Genomic DNA, 20,217 nt, shown 5'->3' on the forward strand with positions numbered 1-20,217 from the left:
CCTTCAACATCCACGCAGTAATTAAGGAGAGAGAAACGTTCACCGCTCTAGGGGAATGCCCAGGCGGGAGTGCCTACCAGTATCGATGTAAAATGTGAGCAAATGGGCCGGGACGGGGTGCTACCGCACCCGGCTTCAACATACCGCAGCCGAGTCCCTCCGGCGCTTCCGACGTCTCACAATCCAAGCCTGGATTGGGACGCGGAAGTACACCGGCTGGGGCTCCGCCCATCACGTAACGTGGCGGCCATCTTGAGTAAGGAATGAAGTCAGGACCAAAGATCACCTAACAAGGATTTGCTAACTGCCCTTGAGTCACACAGACCATGAAAAACTAGTAGTCTGTGTAGGCCTGGCTCAGTTTTCGGTGAGGCCCTGGGTAGCAGAAAACCACATCCACATCTTTTTCCTATACCAGGACTCATGCACACCAGTCTAAAGATACTTGAGAGATTCCCAGGGTGTTAGACCACCAAATCTACCCCTGAAGCAGGAGATGGGTCTCAGACTCCGATATGTAGCTATTTTCATTCCACAGTGGTCCACTTTAGGGTTTTTCTTAAGAAACACTTGATTTGTGTGATGCATGGGTGTTCTTTGCAAGGTAACCGATGGAAACCAAATATGGAATACGTAAATAAATAATGGTGCCTCCCACAAAGTCTGGCCACCTGTGAGGGTCCTGGAGAGCACACAATGCTTTCTGTGTGTGGCAAGAACATAAAATACAAATGCAACTTGAAGAAATGGTGTCCAAAAATAACTTTTAGTACCTTACATTAGTTTGACAGAGTTCAACAATGAGAATCTGTACAGAGCAGCACTGTGTGGCTCCTTTCTTCTGAAGCACAATCAGGCATTACCCTTTCGTCCTCCATCAAATGTCTCCCTGCGTGCCTTAAACAACTCCTTGTAGCAGCTGTGTTTTACTCTGCTCTCCTCTTATCTGTAAACATTTCCTCTATGGACTGTATTCCAACAATACCACAGTCTTGTTTCCCCATACCCTCCTCACCGTTTATCTCTTTTGCCACTATGCCTCAACTCCCCATTTCTCTCTATCGTAGTCTCTTCTCCAGTGTATTCAACATGCTCCCTATGCCCCTTTGATTGTGTTGAAGTCTTCAGTTTACATTTTATCCTGTCTTATACCCATCCCCTACTGCCATTCCAGTTCTCCACTACTCAGGGCAGTGCTCCATTTTTCTTTGGTCTCTAATTCCCCTCTGTTTCCCTAATGATACAGCCAAATCCTCCAGTTATTTCTCACTCCACCCCACCAACACAAAGCAGCCTACACAGGAAGGGTATGATTACAAGATGTAGAAGTTAGACATCATAGTTGCCAGCACGTAGATGCTAGTATGTTTAGAGAAAGGAACTAAACATGTCCACCGAAGGCAGAGGTGCTATGTCACTTTAAAGATGGCAGCGAGGAGGTGGAGCAGATAACAGCAAAGCTGTCGCTGTGGAGATACACAAGTGATATTGCCGCTTTAAAAAAGTTTCTAAGAGTTTCTATATAAGAGCCACAATGGATAGAGCATGTGGTGTGCAATCAAGAGATGGTGCATTTAATATCATAGGGGTAGTTGATGGTTTCATTCTTCATTCAGCTCCTCCATGTGGAAAACGGACTTCCATTAACCCCCACGTAGACGAAGGTTCATGTAGATAGTACCTCCAGGGACAATGTTGTACTCTCCAAGTTTCCTTCCATCTTCCAGCGTCGTCGAGTCATAGCAAAGCCAAAACTGTGAAACCTGGACTCTCTTACGCTCTTGAATTTGAGCCTTGAACTCGCTGACGCCCTCTGATGGCCTAATGGTATATAGTGACTTGCGGCCCTTGTCTGTCATCAGAGACACCTCAAAAGGAACATCGTCTTTCACCACCAGCAGAACGGTGTCCCCTGGTGACAGCTTATACTCTGACAGCTGAGCCTTGTCCTGAAGCTCCAGGTACCCTCCATTCTGAAACCCCAGTTTCTGCTGGTAGGCGGGTACGCCAGTCTTGCTGGCCACCTGAGCTTTAAAGGCTGAGATAGAGATGGAGGGATCAACATCCAAAGTATAGACGGTCCCCGTGAGGAATTTCACGTGCAGCAACATCGCCTAGAGGAGAAAGAGACAAACGGTTATAAAAAGAACATATTGAATGCCTGATGGGTACAGTGTCTGTACTCCGCTATAGTCACATCACATTTACAGGATCTAAACCTGCAGTATCTGCAGATCTGTGCACAACAATAACTACAACAGCTGTATGGGATCTCTTATGTGAAAACCCCATGTTCCTACTTTTCATACCTGAAGGATAACGTTTGCGTACATCTGCGCACAACCATATCAATGTTGGCTGTACAGGGTCTCATCTATCTACAGCTCTTCATAACTGCTCTTCCTACAAGGCCTCATTCAAACGACCTCACAAACATACATCATGGCTTAAATTATTTCTCTATGTCCGCCTCCAGTCATACCGGTCAACTCACAAAAACGTAATATTTCCATATCAATTCTATTCAATCTTTTTCCTACACCCTACTATAGGCAAAATGGTTCAATCACATCTGCTTCTGTATGTATTGTCTGGCAATATCCCTCGGCTTGATATTGATCCAAATCTCTGAGAAGATCACCTGATTACTCTCGCTCTCTCTGAAATTGGAATTTAAATATCCCTGCTCATGAGACTTAGGTGGATTTGTGCTAATACATCTCTTACTCCAACAGGGAACTCAAACATAGAACTGCTAAGGGAAACTGAAGAGCTCCTCAGGTCCATAGCTGAAGTGGAAAACGTTGAAGAGGTCTGCACCCGATCAATCAGGCGTTTCTGAGAGTCAGTCAATTCTCTTTGAAGAACAATGAAATGTCCAATAGTTTGCATTCAGCTTATGAACTGTAAACTCCAAAATATAGTTTGCCAAAATCTCAATATTTGAAATATATTTCCCAACAAATATGTTATCCATTTAATACCTACATCAAGTGAAAGTGACTTTCCACCTACTTAAAGACTGGGTTACTTTAGTATTCTACCTCTGGTCCTATCATATTTGATGGCAAGCTCTTGATAGTGCGATAAGGTGCAGGCGGATACTTTCAGAGAGACATATTTAGAAGGTCTGTGTTTTGGAATCTTTGTTTTAGTGCAGCCATTGCCAGACCTTATGCGATCAACCAAAAAAGAGCTTTCAGAAGCACTAATGAGAGAGGGGCTTAGGGCCTGCCCACGTGCTGGTGTACAGTATTTGTTTAGTATTTGATTGGGTATAGGCTGTGGGCTTTCGCTGAAAAGAGAGCTTATATTGCATTTTTTGCTTTCTTGGAAAGCTTATGCTTATTATAGGTGGGCTGAATTGGTTATGGTGAAAAGTCCGTGAAACGGCTACAGGCCTGATCTGTTCATTATGAAAAGTCATGATAATGGCAGCAGGCCTGACGTATTTATTGTGAAAAGCATGTGTTAAATCAAAAAGCAAAGCAATGGTGGCTATTACTTTGAAGGGGTGCACTAAATTTAAGCTATATACAATAATCAAAGGTGCTCACATCTTAAACCAACCAGGGGTGCAATAATAGTCCTAGAAGCATAATTCTAGGGCTACAATTCTGCAACACTTTTACCAGTCTGTGTCTGCGGTATACTGCTACCAATCGTGGTCCAGACTGTGTCCGTCAAGAGGGGCTATGATATGCCCCATTTCCAGAGTCGTCTCCATCTCACACCGGAGAAGGCTGTTGACAGGTGGACCACGATTGGTAGCAATACTACAATACTTTATATTGAGTGCTTCAGTAAAAGTGTTGCACATGTTTTAAATCAATATGCATTTATGGGTAGATTTGTATTCTTATTATAGCTTGATAGCCCGCCTTAAAGGGCTATACTGGCCATTAAAAGCCTGTACCAGTGTTAAAGACAATAGACAAAGGTGAGGGCCTTCAACAAGTGAGCAGGCCTTTAATGTCCGATATCAACCAGCTACAGTTGTAATATGCATGTCCTCTCCTTGTATTCCGGATGATGCTCAAAGGGGTCCACCTCCAGACGTCCCCCTACTCTGGAAACTAAACACAGAGTAGCGAGGCAATCAGGCGAGGGAAGGTGTTGGGGGGGAACAGCGGGGAAAGGGACATCTGTAACAAAAAGGCACAGGATTAGTAAAACGTATCATTCTAACTACTCTCTTATAATTCTCGCTAGGTCTGATCAATACCTGGGCTTATGTCGAGATAAACAACTGAATTCCAATAAAGACTTCAACAGTTCTACTAGAGATGCTTCTCTCCTTGAACTCCGTGTTAAACCTACAACCAGAAGGCACAACATTAGTCATACATATCAGGCTCCTAACATTCCACTATTAGATTCAACCAATCCATACATACCCCAGATATATTCAGTAAAAGAAGTTCCCAGGTAAGATGAGAAGAGTACCAAAGAATAAGAGGATACATAAAACAGCTAGAGTCTTGAGATTCAGTTTGGTTCCAAATGATAAGAAGAACTAATGCTCCAACACGATTCAGGTATCCAATAGGCCAAAACTATAGTCTCAAAGTCTCTCATTGAGTTCAAAGTCTCCCTCTTAGTCTCTTGAAGAACAATGCTTACCTCAGCGCAGTTCTAAGATATCCAGAGCCTTGACTTCTCAGCCACCAGAAAGGTTAATTCCCACAGGCGCTTACCTCAGCCCAGGATTCTCGAAAGATAGAATAATGTTCCTTCTTTCCAGCCTGTCTTTATATAAAGAACCGGTTTTCCTTCTGCCTGCACTTTCCTCAATGCGGCGAGGAAACTGGAAAATGATCAGTCTTCAAATGACAGCAAAATCCCTGGAAACGGGAAAGGTCAACAGATGTCTCACGTCGGTGCTTCCTGCAGCTCGACTGAGACGATTTATTCTTAAACCGGCTAAACTTCTTGGAAGCCGGAAATTGCCGATGACGAGACGCGCTCGGCCCGCGCTAGCCTCGTAAATCTTCACGGACTCTCGCAGACAATCTCCGCGTCAGCGCTTCCTTCAGCGCGACGGAGTACAACTAAAAGGCAGCTCCGATCCAGCAAGCCCTGCTGGAGTTTGGCAACTCTGAAGCTGGAAGCGCTTCCACAGCGCACACGAAGGTATCTTAGAGCAGATACTGAAGCTTAGCAAAACAGGACAGGCAGCCCCTGGGCTACCATAACAGGATTACGCGCACTTGTGTTTGTGCCTGCTGGGTAATATAAACTCGGTACCTCCCATGCCCAGCAGGAATTCTGGGAGGTGTAGTTTTCTGTCTCTATGCTGTCAAGTAGGCACGTAGAGTCAGCGCCTGACAGTACGCCCTCCTCCCAAGCGCCTCCTAGAACCAGGCTTATCCGGATAACGCGCATGGAACGAGCGCACAGCAGCGGGAGCATGAACATTTGTGGCAGGCTCCTACGAATCATCCTCCGTGGCATAGCCCTTCCAAGCGATCAGATACCACAAATGACCATGTCGATACTTGGAGTCCAGGATCTTCCGCACCTCGAATTCCAACTGACCATCCCGAACCACCGGCGGAACAACCTTGGCCCGGACTCCAGTCGCAGGTTTCAATAGGCTACAGTGAAACACCGGATGAATGCGAAGAGAAGCAGGCAGTTTCAACTTATAGGCCACAGTCCCCACAGAACGAACCACCACATAAGGACCGATGAACTGGAGGTGGAATATGCTGCGGAAACGGAATCGAATGTTCTTCGTAGACAACCAGACACGATCACCCACCTTGTAGGAAGGACCCTCCCTGCGACGACGGTCAGCCCAGTACTTGTACCGGTTCTTAGCCTGGTCCAGGTTTTTCCGGATCTTGTCATGAAGAGAATGGAGGAGCTCGACCTGCGAGGCTACGGTAGGTTGATTTACCACGTCGCTGGGTACCGATAAGGGGAGGACTTGAGCGTTGAATCCGTAATTAGCCTTAAACTGTGATTCCTTCAGCGAGCTATGCCACGCGTTGTTATATGCGAGTTCAGCCAGCCACAACAAAGAAACCCAAGAGTCACTCGCTTCTGTAGAATAACATCGCAGGAAGGATTTCAAAGTTTAATTCAGTCTTTCGGTCTGACCATCTGTTTGCGGATGGAAGCTAGTAGAAGTAGCCGCTTCTATGTGCAAAGCCTTGCACCACATTCTCCAGAATCGGGCGATGAATTGCGGTTCTCGATCGGAAACTATCACTCTTGGAAGACCGTGCAGCTTGACAACATGAGACAGCAACAGCTGCGCGGTGCCACTTGCCGTGGGTAGATTTTTACACGGGATGAAATGTCCCATTTTAGTGAGACTGTCCACCACCACCATGATGGCATCGCACCCCTGATCCAATGGCAGACCCAAAACAAAGTCCATGCTGATGGTATGCCAAGGCCGAGAAGGAGTAGGCATGGTAACCAGTTTGCCTTGTGCCTTCGATCGCTCTCCTTTGGCACGAGCACAAACCTCACATTGGGTCACCCAACGTCGCACATCGGAACTCATGACTTCCCACCAGAACTGTCTTTGTAACAGATGCAGTGTCTTGTTGCAACAAGTATGACCAACCACCACAGAATCGTGACACCAATTGAACGCTTTCAAGCGTAACCCCAAAGAAGGCAAGTACAGGCAATTCTTGTAGAACGGCAATCCATGCTTCAGGGTGCGTTGCGAATCTTTATCAGCCCATTTTTTCTACCACACCAAGCTTTTGTAACTCGTTACTTCTGTTAGGAAATTATCCAGAGTGATGGAACATAACACCTTTTCTGGTGAAATGATAGATTCTGGAACGCTTTCTTTTTTATCAAGAACATTCTCCTGACGTGACAACGAATCAGCCTTCTTGTTATCAGATCCGGGTCGAAAGGTAATCACGAACTCAAATTCAGCAAAAAACAGCATCCACCTCATCTGTCTTTGTGTGAGCTGTCTGGCGGTTTTCATATATTGCAAATTCCTATGGTCGGTGAACACTGTCACCGTATGTCGAGCCCCTCATAGGTAGTGCCTCCACTCCTGAAAGGCTTTCTTGATGGCAAGCAGCTCTTTTTCCGCCACCGTATAGTTGAGTTCCGCTGGGCTTAATTTTTTGGATAGAAAGGCGATGGGATGCAACTGACCAGTGTGTTTATCCCGTTGTGACAGGACCACTCCAACTGCAATATCGGAAGCATCCGCCTCCACCACAAAAGGTACTTCAGGCTGTGGGTGTTGTAAAATAGGAGCCGTTGTGAAAGCCTTCTTCAAGAAAGAGAATGCTTCCATGGCCTCCGGGGTCCAACAGAAAAGGCTCCCCTTTCTCAATGGGCGAGTAAGGGGAGAAACAAGTTGTGAAAAGTGTGAGATGAATCTCCGATAGTAATTGGAGAACCCCAAGAAGCATTGGTCATCCCTCACATTCTGCGGAACCGGCCATTCCTGAACCGCCAGCACCTTTCGCTCCGCCATGCACAACCCTGAGGACTCAGAATCACACCCAATAATTCCACCTCCTGCACGTGGAACTCGCATTTAGACAATTTACAGAACAATCCATGTTCCAGCAAACGTTGTAAAACCAAAGACACATGCCTAACGTGCTGTTCCTGTTTGGTGGAATAAATAAGGATGTCGTCTATATAGACAACAACAAAGTTGTCTACATACTCTTTCAGGGCATCGTTTATAAAGAATTGGAATGCCGCAGGGGCATTACAGAGCCCAAACGGCATTACAAGATACTCAAACAATTCGTAGCGTGTTTTAAAAGCCTTCTTCCACTCATCCTCCTCTCGGATCCTAACCAGGTGATAGGCACCTCTTAGATCAAGTTGAGTATAGATGACAGCCTCCCTCACCTGATCCAACAAAACTGAGATGAGTGGAAGAGGGTACCTGTTGCGGACAGTGTTTTTGTTCAAGACTCTGAAGTTTATGCACGTTCTTAATTCACCGTTGGCTTTCTTTATGAAAAATAAAGTCGAAGCCGCGGGCGAATGTGATGGACGGATAAATCCGATATCCACATAATGGTCTAGATATTCTCTGAGGTGTTTTATCTCAGGTTCAGATAAAGCATAGACCCGACAAGAAGGCAAACTGGCCCCGGGTATCAAATCAATCTGACAATCATAGTCATGATGCGGAGGAAGTCTCTCTGCCTTGCTCTCACTGAACACCTCTTCAAAATCAGCATACTCTTAAATGGAGTGTTGTCTCTTTTTCAGCGGCTGTTGCTATATTAAACGATTGAGTTAAAGCCACTACGAGAGGACTGTGATACTGATACAATTTGTCTTACAATGCTCGGAGTAATATTCCACAGTCTTCGTTGACCAGTCAATCGTGGGATTATGAGTCCACAACCAAGGCATGCCCAATATGATCTCGTATTGAGGTGCATCGATTATGTTCAAAGAGATTCTTTCTACATGATTCATGTCCTCCCCCCTTCGAACCAACTCCAAGTCTTCGGTTACCTCAGTTATGGGGCCTGATTTCAACGGTTTCCCATCCACGGCTAGCACTTTTTCTGGGGTGTTCCTAGGAATTCTCTGAAGGTCTAATCTTTGGAATAAACCACTGTCTATAAAATTCCCCGTAGCCCCTGAATCCAACATAACAGATATTAGAAATGTTTTTGAATTATCCGTGAAATACATGGGTATAACAATATGGGTCATGGACGTAACCAAGTCTGTCCCTGCCAATGATGGTAACTGTAATCCTTGAGCGGGGGTTGGATGTCTCTCGCTACCTCGATCCCTCGTAGTGGCAAGAGCATCAGGAGTAGTGGGGATGGCCATCTTCTTATGGGCATAAAACCCCTCTGCCTTTTTAGGTTTCACCGTACAGTCTCTCACGTAATGCCTTTCTTACCGCAGTACATGCAGAGACCCATCATTCTACGGTTTTCCCTTTCAGTTCTAGATAATGGTGCTCGCACGGCCCCCACCTCCATGGGTTCGGAATGAGTTTCAGAAGAGGACAGAGGAGTTCTTGTTCCTCTCTCGGTCTTCTCAGTATGAGCATACACTCTTTCTCCCCTTCTTTCCGCTAATCGGTGATCGAGACGCAACGTGAGGTTCATTAAATCCGTGAACGACGTAGGTTGCGGATCGATCTGAGCAATGACATCTTTCATGTCATCTTTCAATCCCTGATAGTACAGGGACATCCTCTTCTCTTCAGGCCAAGCTGTCTCAGCTATCAAGCGATTAAATTTAGTCAGATACGTAACTAATTCCTGCTTTCCTTGCCTTAGTTCTAGCAACTCTCGATCAGCTGAAAAGGTAGTGGCTCGTCTGTCAAAGACTCTTTCAAATTCTTTCCGGAACGAATCCCAATCTGAAAGAAGCGAGTCATCATACTTGACCAGGGGTACCGCCCAATTGGCCGCATCACCAGTCATATACGAAATGGCAAAGGCGACCCTGGAATGATTGGATGGAAAGGACCCCGGCTTACATGAGAAATGCAACATAATTTGTGTTAAAAAAAGTTTGGATTTTTAAGGGGTCCCCAGAAAACCTTTCCGGGGTAGCCAAAGGAATGGGTGGAGGCACGTGTACTTGGATCTGTGAGGCCCCCTGAGAAGCATCAAAGGGATTCCTTGATTGGCGGTCTACTCTTTCTCTAAGAGCCGCCGTCTCTGCCTTAGAGGCAGCTAGTTCTTGCTATACTAGGACTAAGGCCTGTAAGACATCGTCTAGGGACGCCATGTTTGTACACCACCGGAACGAAAGGAGATATTTCTTGGGCACATAATTCTGTAATATGCACGTCCTCTCCTTGGATTCCGGATGATCCTCAAAGGGGTCCACCTCCAGACGTCCCCCTACTCTGGAAACTAAACACAGAGTAGGGAGGCAACCAAGCGAGGGAAGGTGTTAGGAAGGGAACAGCGGGGAAAGGGACATCTGTAACAAAAAGGCACAGGATTAGTAAAACGTATCATTCTAACTACTCTCTTATAATTCTCGCTAGGTCTGATCAATACCTGGGCTTATGTCGAGATAAACAACTGAATTTCAATAAAGACTTCAACAGTTCTACTAGAGATGCTTCTCTCCTTGAACTCCGTGTTAAACCTACAACCAGAAGACACAACATTAGTCATACATACCAAGCTCCTAACATTCCACTATTATATGCAACCAATCCATACATCCCACAGATATATTCAGTAAAAGAAGTTCCCAGGTAAGATGAGAAGAGTACCAAAGAATAAGAGGATACAAAAAAACAGCTAGAGTCTTGAGATTCAGTTCGGTTCCAAATGATAAGAAGAACTAATGCTCCAACACGATTCAGGTATCCAATAGGCCAAAACTATAGTCTCAAAGTCTCTCATTGAGTTCAAAGTCTCCCTCTTAGTCTCTTGAAGAACAACGCTTACCTCAGCGCAGTTCTAAGATATCCGGAGCCTTGACTTCTCAGCCACCAGAAAGGTTAATTCCCACAGGTGCTTACCTCAGCGCAGGATTCTCGAAAGATAGAATAATGTTCCTTCTTTCCAGCCTGTCTTTATATAAAGAACCGGTTTTCCTTCTGCCTGCACTTTCCTCAATGCGGCGAAGAAACTGGAAAATGATCAGTCTTCAAATGACAGCAAAATCCCTGGAAACGGGAAAGGTCAATAGATGTCTCACGTCGGTGCTTCCTGCAGCTCGACTGAGACAATTTATTCTTATACCGGCTAAACTTCTTGGAAGCCGGGAAATGGCAGATGACGAGACGCGCTCGGCCAGCGCTAGCCTCGTAAATCTTCACGGACTCTCGTAGACAATCTCTGCGTCAGCACTTCCTTCAGCGCGGCGGAGTACAACTAAAAGGCAGCTCCGATCCAGCAAACCCAGCTGGAGTTTGGCAAATCTGAAGCTGGAAGCGCTTCCACAGCGCACACGAGGTATCTTAGAGCAGATACTGAAGCTCAGCAAAACAGGACAGGCAGCCGCATGGCTACCATAACAGGATACGCGCACTTGTGTTTGTGCCTGCTGGGTAATATAAACTCGGTACCTTCCATGCCCAGCAGGAATTCTGGGAGATGTAGTTTTCTGTCTCTATGCTGTCAAGTAGGGGCGTAGAGTCAGCGCCTGACAACAGTGGGCTATAAAGCTATTAGAACATTCCACCCCTTCAGGGCAGAATGTTCTAATTAGTAACAACAAAGTCCTCGAGAAGCCTGAGGCAATTGACATCCACTCTGCTCCAAAGCCTTTGTTTCACAGCTCTTGCTGTGAATGTTCTACAGCTAACAGCATGTGCAGGGCCACAGCTGTTGAATATTCACAGCAAGAGCTGTGAAAGGGGGCTGAAGTCAGCCCCTGGTTCCCCTGGCTCGGCTGAACTGCTTTTTTATTCAGTGAAGCCAGGGACACCAGGAGCAGAGCTGTTAGCTGTAGAACATTCACAGCAACAGCGGTAAACTAAGTCTTCGGAGCCCGAGGAGGATTTCAAGCCCCTCGGGCTCTGAGAGGCCTTTGTGTAAATTAGAATGTTCTGTCCTGATGCAGTGGAATGCTCTCATAGCTTTATAACCTGCGGCAGCAGGGCTGTATTGGCCATTAAAGGCCCACTCCCTTGTTGAAGGTCCTTGCCTTCGGCTCGGGCCTTTAACGCTGGAGCGGGTCTTTAATGTCTGGTGTAACCTACTAAGGCGAACTGTAAATCTATATTGAATCCTTCAGAGAGGTGTTTTGGTTCATGAAATCTTAAAGATTACCAAAGTAAGTAAGGTTTTTGGAAGAAGTTACCCCCTCTAACAAACCATGGAGATAAAACATTTGGTATTTTATAACCATTGTTAGGCCCTCTTAAGAGATTGAGTTTTGCTTTGCCAACTGCAATTTTCAAAACATTTGTAACTTTATAACTCTATAGCTGATGTTGACTTGTGGGAAAGATTATGCTGCACAGGCTATAGGCCCGATTGGCTTGTTCTGGCAATTTATGTCTGATGACGTAGATCTGATGTGATCTGATTATGAAACATTATGACGAAGGCAGTGGGACCTGGCTTATTTAGTCTGAAAAGCATTTGTTAAAGCCAATAGGCCTTTAGCGGTGGATTATTATCACACAGTATTACATGCTGTAGACAGGCATTTTGTTTCATTAAATCTCACAGATTACCTTAAAAGCGTTCGACCGAGTGGGGTGGGAGTACTTGTGGACGACGTTGAGTGCATTTGGCATACAGGGTCAATACCTTGGATGGATCCGATCTTTATATGACTACCCTACGGCAATAATAAGCTATTTAGGAGCTAATTCGGCAAACTTTCCAATAAAGAGGGGAACCAGGCAGGGGTGCCCATTATCTCCCCTGCTTTTTGCAATATCTTTGGAGCCTTTTTTTAATGCACTAACGGCCCAAAACAGTATTATTCCAGTGCAACATGGACGAAAGAGCTTAAAAATAACTGCTTTTGCAGACGACATAGCTATATTCACCACCGATTTAGCTGTGGCTATTCCTGCGATATTCGATGAAGCAATTACATTTGGAGAGATAGCAGGATACAAATTAAATGTGAGTAAAACTCAAGTTATTGCTAATTACAAACCTGCTCAATCGATACCAGGACTTTGCCCCAATGCTGTCTATTTAGGAATCAGGCTTGCGCCCGAGGTAGAGAAAATAATATCGCTGAACTATGACCCATTGCTTAAGGAGATAACTACATCTTTTAAAAATTGGCACAAGATACCACTTAGTTTGGTAGGACGAATCAACCTAATAAAAATGAAGATCGTACCAAAGTTTTTGTACTTATATAGATCTATCCCATTACAACTTAACAATTCTTTTTTTTTAAATTGGAGGGCATATGTAGTAGCTTCATCTGGGGCTATAAAAAGGCCCGCAGATCCATTGCGATTTTGAAACTACCAAAAGAAAAAGGAGGTTTAAACTTCCCAGATTTTAAATTATACTTCTTTGCAACCTTTTTCCGGCGCATACGTTGTCTTTTGATAAATAAAAACTCCCTATTTTTTCATCAATTTATGTTGGGATCAGATAGTAACCAATTTTTGTTTCATGTACATGATCCAAATTATTTTAAAAGAGTCAAATATAAGACCGCTAGACACATTAAAAGAATCTGGGATCAAATTATGATCTTAGATAAGATATCCTTTTTCAATGCTGAACTTCAAATATGGGATAACCCAGGAATACCCGGTATTTTTTCTGATGGAGCTGGGGCTCTGTGGATAGGGCATGGCATAATTACTCTAGGAGATCTATATGGACCGGACGGTTTCCTAAACTTCACCGCATTAAAATTGATGTATAAAGTTAATGATGGTATGTATTACAAATACATCCAGATAAAGGATTTTTTGGTTAATAAAATGAAAATTGATAGAGTCGAATATTCAGATACTTTAAAATGTCTTTACTCTGGTCGAACTAAATCGCTCATAAGTGAGAGTTATGGGCATTTAAATTGTGGTAGGATAGGAGACTGTGAGAAAATGGCGGATAAATGGTCCAATAAATTAGGAATCAACATCAATTCGAATCGGATTGCAGGATCACTTCGGCAAATAAACCAAGTAGTTCAATCTTCTAACTTAAGGCTGCAATTCTACAGAACTGTGAGTCAAATTTATTATACACCACAAAGAATTGCTCGATGGGCACTTGGAAATGCCGCTAGCGAGCGAACTAAATGTCCTAAATGCAATTTGGAAGCGGCTGGCATTGAACACATGCTCTACCAATGCCCGGAACTTGGTTTGTTTTGGAAAGGTATAATAAAGATCCTAAATAATAAACAAATAATATTCCCACCACTCTCGGCGCATTTAATACTGCTCGATATCCAGGATATTACTAGAAGCCAGAAGTATTTGATAACAATAGTTTTTGCATGTGCCAGGCTAGCTATAGCAAGGACTTGGATATCTAAGGAACCTCCCTGTGTAATGGAGTGGTGGAGTCTCATCAATGAAATCTATACAATGGAAATAGCATTGGCAAAACTAAGGGGTCCCAAGACATTGAAAGGGAGGGAAAAAATGTGGGGTTCATTTATTTGACATGTTTATATTTCTGTATCTTTTTAAAGAGATCAACCGACCTTGTACTTGCTTTTGGGTTATGATTTAAACATTTTAAATGTATGTATTGTATTCCTCCGTTTGAATTTTAATGCAAATACTTACGTCTGGATGCTCTTTTTCTTTTTTCTTTCGCATATGTATGTAAAGAATTGTTTCTTTTTCTTGCAATAAACAAAAAAAATTCAAAAATAAAATAAAAAAAATCTCACAGATTACCGTAGTATGCAAGGGTGCTGGTGTTGGTCAGCCCCTCTAACAAACCGTGAGTCTACAAGATTTTGACTGTGCGAGTACCTGTTACACTATTTTGAGGTTGTATTTGGTTTGCCATCTGTCATTGTGTACATTCTTAGAATTGTATAACTGTATGCATGATGGTTGCCAGTGTATGCACACTTCACTGGACCTTGGTTTGTTATGGTGTCAAGCCAGTGGTAAAGGCTAGGGGTCTTAGTGGAAAAGGGTATGTCAGATTCCAGCATGTTTGATTTGTTTATTATGGAAAGGTATGGCAAAGCCAGGAGGCCTGACTTACTTATTAATAGAACATTAGAATGTTGAGCACTATGGAGTGCTCTGGGCTTCTACAGGCCGGTAGAAGCCCGCAGAACAACATTATAATGTTTTTCATCCACAGCTGCTGCTCTGAGAGGCCTTTGTGTTTACCAATTAGAACATTCTGCCCTCTGGGGTAGAATGTTCTAATAGCCTTATAGCCCTCCTAGCAGTTTCTAATGACCACTAAAAGACTGCTCCCTTGTTAAAGGCCCTCTCCTTCGCTTGGGCCTTTAATGCTGGGGGGGGCCTTTAATGGCCGGTAGAGCCTGCTAGATCAGACTCTAAGGCTATATGAAAAGCATGTGTTTAAAGACAAAAAGCTTTTATGGGTGGATTGATACTACACTGTGCTAAAGCCTGTAGGCTGATATTTTTGTTACACAGAATTTTACAAATCATTTGAGTAGGCAATGATTTTGGTGTTGGTGACTGATTCAGACAAATTGTGGCAATGGAAGATTTCCACTATGATAATCCTTGGACATTTTAGGAGGGATTTTATATTGTTTTGACAGCTGTAATTTTGTCCACATTTGTAACTTTATTATGGTGTACCTGAGGGTTGCTACACAGAGTGGCTTTGGGTCAACCCTCTTCTGCCAATGGTCTGTACGAGTGTCACTTGCACTCTGCTTGCATATAGAATGGGGCAATGGTTCAGCTCACTTTAGTCATTGGCTCTTGTGTCTTGTGAGTGACAGCATTTGTATGACTACAGGTACACAAACCCTGAAAAGGAGTGTTCTTCAGTGCCAGGGAAAGTTGGTCTTTTTCTGCTTTTGTAGGACCCTTTTAATTTCTTTCGTTTTTCCTCTTTTTATTTTTAGAGCATACTACAGCTCCCCAGAGAGTGCAAGTAGCTAACTGGCCTGTTGCTAATTTCATTGCCAGTGTACCATTTCCCACTTCATCTGAACCATGAAACCATCATTCAATTAAAGTGTATTAATGTTTTACCCTTCCAAAATGGCCAGCACATTGCTTCAAAACATGGTAGCCAAATAAAAAGTGTCTCATGCAGTAAAATAAAGATTGCTTTCCTCATGCAACACGTATCAGACAAAGAATAGAAAGTAACAAAAAGTATGATGGTTGAGTGCACATTGCTATATAAAAACTCCGGGCAGATTTACAAGCCACTTGCGCCACTTTTGCGTCATTTTACCCACGTTAAAAATTACGCAAAAGTGGCGCAAGGGGCTTGTAAATCTGCCCCTCCATGTTCAGTTTCTCTATATTTCCATTGTACATTGACCTGATTTGGGGCATTCTCGGTTTTAGCAGATTAGAAAACATAAGCAGATGGAGTTAGTGCGAGTTGCTCATGGTCAAACACCTTGGTAGGGACGCTGGGATTTGACCTCAACTCTCCTTGTTAAACAGTCAGCTGCCTACCAGCAAGATCACATCCACCTGCACTGAAATCTCTGCTGTAATATTAAAAGGTGTTTAATTGTTTGCCTGTCGGGCAAATACATCAGGGGTGGGTGGCCTTAGGCATGTGCAAGCTGTGCACCTGCACAGGGCCACCAAACCCCAGGGGCCACCACGCCAATATATATGCTTAATATAATAATCCTCTGAGGATGGATACATATTTGCGTGGCGGCCCCTGGCAGGGATTTGGTGGCCTCAGGCTCTGTTCCACTTCCAAACACCCTGACCCCCCTCCCCTCTTCACTGGCCTCCGCGCTCCGCCCTGCCCAGACCCTCTCTTCCGGGGCCCCTTACCTACACTCCCTGCCCAGGGCCGCCATGAGCCTAGAGCCGCCCCTGAATACATGGTCTGTCCTATTGGCCACCACGACATATTAGTAATGCGGTAGACACATGTTGTACCAAAGTCGTGCATCCCCACATCCAACTTAGGGAGGGTGCTTGCTTAGAACACATTTGTTTTTAATTACACAAGTACAGTTCGTGAATAAATGACCGATGACTTACTATTCCAGGTGCTCCGTGGGTTCTTCGTATGAACAGGATACCTCTCTCCTGCCTCCGTTTGACCGCGTCTCTCTCGGTGCGTCCACGTCCCCGGTATACATCACTGGGGCCCCACGCTCCCCAGTTATATAGGCGAGGCTGGCTCCGCGTGTGACGTCACTTTGTTTTGGGGGATGCCCACGTGAGGAAACGAAACTCATCTCTGAGGAGGAAAACGGAGTTTTGCTTTCCATCTTCCCCTCCCTCCTCTGCTACCTTTTACCTCCTCGTTTTGTTCCCCATTCCACCCCTGTGCGGTATCCTATTTGCACCATTCAGTCCTCGGGACAAACAAGCGTCTGCGTTCCTACTGTGTCTTTTCTGGACTGTCTCAAAGAAGGAACTGAAAATGAAATTAGGACACGTCACGTCACACAAAGGGCACAATTGCTGAACCTCTGGTTACTGAGATTGTGTATTTATTTTTGTTGACGCTGTCCAGCCCAGGCACACCTAAGCAAGGAAGTAAACTGAAAAATAAAATGACTCCCCCCACTTTGAACCACAAGACTCGAAAAATGCGAGCAACGTGGAAAATGTCGACCATTTCTATGCAGGCATGTGGTGAACATAGTGCACAATTATGCTTTAGTCTAGAGCACAAATTAAAAAGAATTTGGCCAAACAGCTGCACGTTTGCCAGCTCTTCTTTCTTCCTTGCATTCTTACAAGTACGCTATCCTTTCTTCTATGGTCTTTCTTTCCTTGTTTTCTTCATTTATTTTTCCTTTTCTGGTTTTCTCTGACTTTTAGTTGTACCATAAGTTTTTTTTACCTTTCTTTCTTTCTTTTTTCCTTCCGTCAGACCACATCCTCTCCCCATGTGTGTAATAGGTGACTGCAGGCCTGAATGTCTGGTGGTTTGTGTGCATGGGTGCCCATGTTTACATAACTCAATGTGCATGGTGTAGTGGGTGCCTGTAGGTCCACATGTGGGCATGTATGTGTGTCTGTTATGCATTATTTTCTCTTAAATGAGTTCTGTATCTGGTCTCAGATCTCAGTACCACAAAGGTGACCCCTGGATCTCAAAAGCAGGGAAACTGGTGCCAAATACAACCCGTAGGAACCAGAATGACTGCACTCCAGCCACACAAAGGAAGACACGAGAGACCCACGCATCCTAACCAGACTGCCAGGTGCCGCGTCCCCTAACATGATTGATAATCACCACACCTTGGTGGTCACCGGGCCATCCATGGAAGCACTTCCCACATGGACCCTGAGTACGAGCTAGGCGACATTCCACACCCGCAATCATCATTATGGGCCAGAATCTACACATCGAATTCCGCCTAATATTGAGCCACACCCTTTGAAATGGGGAATAACTGGCAGACAAGAATTACTGTGTTGAGCACTACACAGTATTCCATATTGTGAGATGTATCAGACTCCCAATTTACTACCTGCTCTCAGCAGGCATTAAGTAGGAGCAGGGGATTCCCTGTGGAATGGAAAGGGAAGGGTGCTGGGAGGGTAGAGGAATTCAAGTGAAGGATGGTTTAGGAGCATTGCAAGAGCCCCCCCTCCACCCCGGTGGGACCGGCGGACGAGGCTTGGCTGCTGTTGAAGCCAATGTCTCGTGATTTTAGCGGTCACAATTTTCATTATAGGCATGTAAGCATTATCTAAATTTTGTTTTTGTATACTTGCATTGTACTTTAACCAGATTTTGGGCATTCTCGGTCGTAGCAGATTAGAAAACATAAGCAGATGGAGTTAGTGCGAGTTGCCCAGGGTCAAACACCTTGGTAGGGACGCTGGGATTTGACCTCAACTCTCCTAGATAAACAGTCAGCTGCCTACCAGCAAGATCACATCCACCTGCCCTGTAATCCCTGTTGTAATACAAAAACGTGTGTAATCGTTTGACTGTGGCGCAGATAATACATGTTCTGTCCTAATCGCGACCACGGCATATGTATCACTGCCCTGCACTACCCCGTTATTTAGGAGAGGCTGGCTTCGGGTGTGACGTCACTATGTTTAGGCCCGCGTGAAGAAACGAAACTGATCTCTGAGCAGGGAAGTGGAGTTTTGCTTTCACTCTTCCCCTCCCTCCACTGTGACCTTTTCTCAGCTTGTTTTGTTCCCTGTTCCGCTGCTGTATAGTATCCTATTTGCACCCTTCAGTCCTTGGGACAAACGTCTACGCCACTAGTGTTGTTTTCTTGAATGTCACAGTGGAATTGAAAATAAAATTAGGAGGTTATGACACGTCACTCATAGGGGCAACATTGCTCAACCGATGTTATAGAGTTTCCTATCATTTTTGGCTGACGCCCTCCAAACATACACCGAAGAGACGATCTGAAACTGATTTGCTGCATTTATTGAAATGTAAGGACAACTAGGTTAGGGAGTGTTAGGATTGCTGATGGCTCATGTCTGGTACCCTATAGGGGCTATTAACCCCTACACCTCCCCGAGCTCCTAAATGTAAATATCAGCTCCCTCTGCAGTCACCACACCAAAGAACACCACCAGGGATATCTCCTAAAAACCACACTGATAACGCCAGAAAGCAACACCAATATCTCCAAAACGACACACAGATATCTCCAGAAAGCCACATGGATATTTCCAGAAAGCAAAACAGATATCTTCAGAAAGCCACACGGATATCTCCAGAAAGCGACACAGATATCTCCAGAAAGCAAAACAGATATCTCCGGAAAGACACATAGATATCTCCAGAAAGTCACATGGATTTCTCCAGAAAGCCACACGGATATCTCCAGAAAGCAAAACCGATATCTCTAGAAAGCAAAACAGATATCTTCAAAAAGCCACACGGATATCTCTAGAAAGCAAAACAGATATCTTCAAAAAGCCACACGGATATCTCCAGAAAGCAAAAAAGATATCTCTAGAAAGCAAAACAGATATCTCCAGAAAGCGACACGGATATCCCAGAAAGCAAAATAGATATCTCCGGAAAGACACATGGATATCTCCAGAAAGTCACATGGATTTCTCCAGAAAGCCACATGGATATCTCCAGAAAGCAAAACAGATATCTCCAGAAAGCCACATGGATATCTCCAGAAAGCAAAACAGATATCTCCAGAAAGCCACACAGATATCTCCAAAAAGCAAAACAGATTTCTCGAGAAAGCCACATGGATATCTCCTGAAAGCAAAACAGATATCTCTAGAAAGACACATGGATTTCTCCAGCAAGCCACACAGATATCTCCAAAAAGCAACACGGATATCTCCAGAAAATCACACAGAAATCTCCAGAAAGCCACTTGGATATCTTCAGAAAGCCACGTGGATATCTCCAGAAAGGTACATGGACATCCCCAAAAAGCTGCATGCGTATCTCCAGAAAGCCATGCGGATACCTCCAAAAAGTCACACATATCTCCAGAAAGCAACATGCAGTATGACTTTGCATGTTCAACTGGGACCATTGTGGTAAACCCCAAGTTCCTAGTTAGTAGGCTCAAGGTGAACCCGAGACCACCACTATAGAGGTAAAACAATGAGCCAACGTATCAAATGTGTGACACAAAAAGGTAAAAATCGCAGCTGAGATACTGATCATCTCTCCATATAGTCAGGAAGGATCGGGCACCAAACCTGTTCTCAGT

The 20,217-nt window shown here is 44.5% G+C and overlaps 1 protein-coding gene across 1 annotated transcript; it reads right to left on the reverse strand.

Moving 5' to 3' along the window:
- Positions 1 to 747: 747 nt before the first annotated feature.
- Positions 748 to 16,706, reverse strand: LOC144791339 (ubiquitin-like protein ISG15). The gene is made up of 2 exons (XM_078666012.1): positions 16,577 to 16,706; positions 748 to 2,114 (listed from the first exon to the last, which is right to left on the reverse strand). Exon 2 carries the CDS (start codon positions 2,109 to 2,111, stop codon positions 1,644 to 1,646), a length of 468 nt encoding a protein of 155 aa, XP_078522138.1. The 5' UTR covers positions 2,112 to 2,114; positions 16,577 to 16,706; the 3' UTR covers positions 748 to 1,643.
- Between the last annotated feature and the right edge of the window lie 3,511 nt (positions 16,707 to 20,217).

Source organism: Lissotriton helveticus, chromosome 11 (genome assembly GCF_964261635.1).
Source record: "Lissotriton helveticus chromosome 11, aLisHel1.1, whole genome shotgun sequence".
NCBI lineage: Eukaryota > Metazoa > Chordata > Amphibia > Caudata > Salamandridae > Lissotriton > Lissotriton helveticus.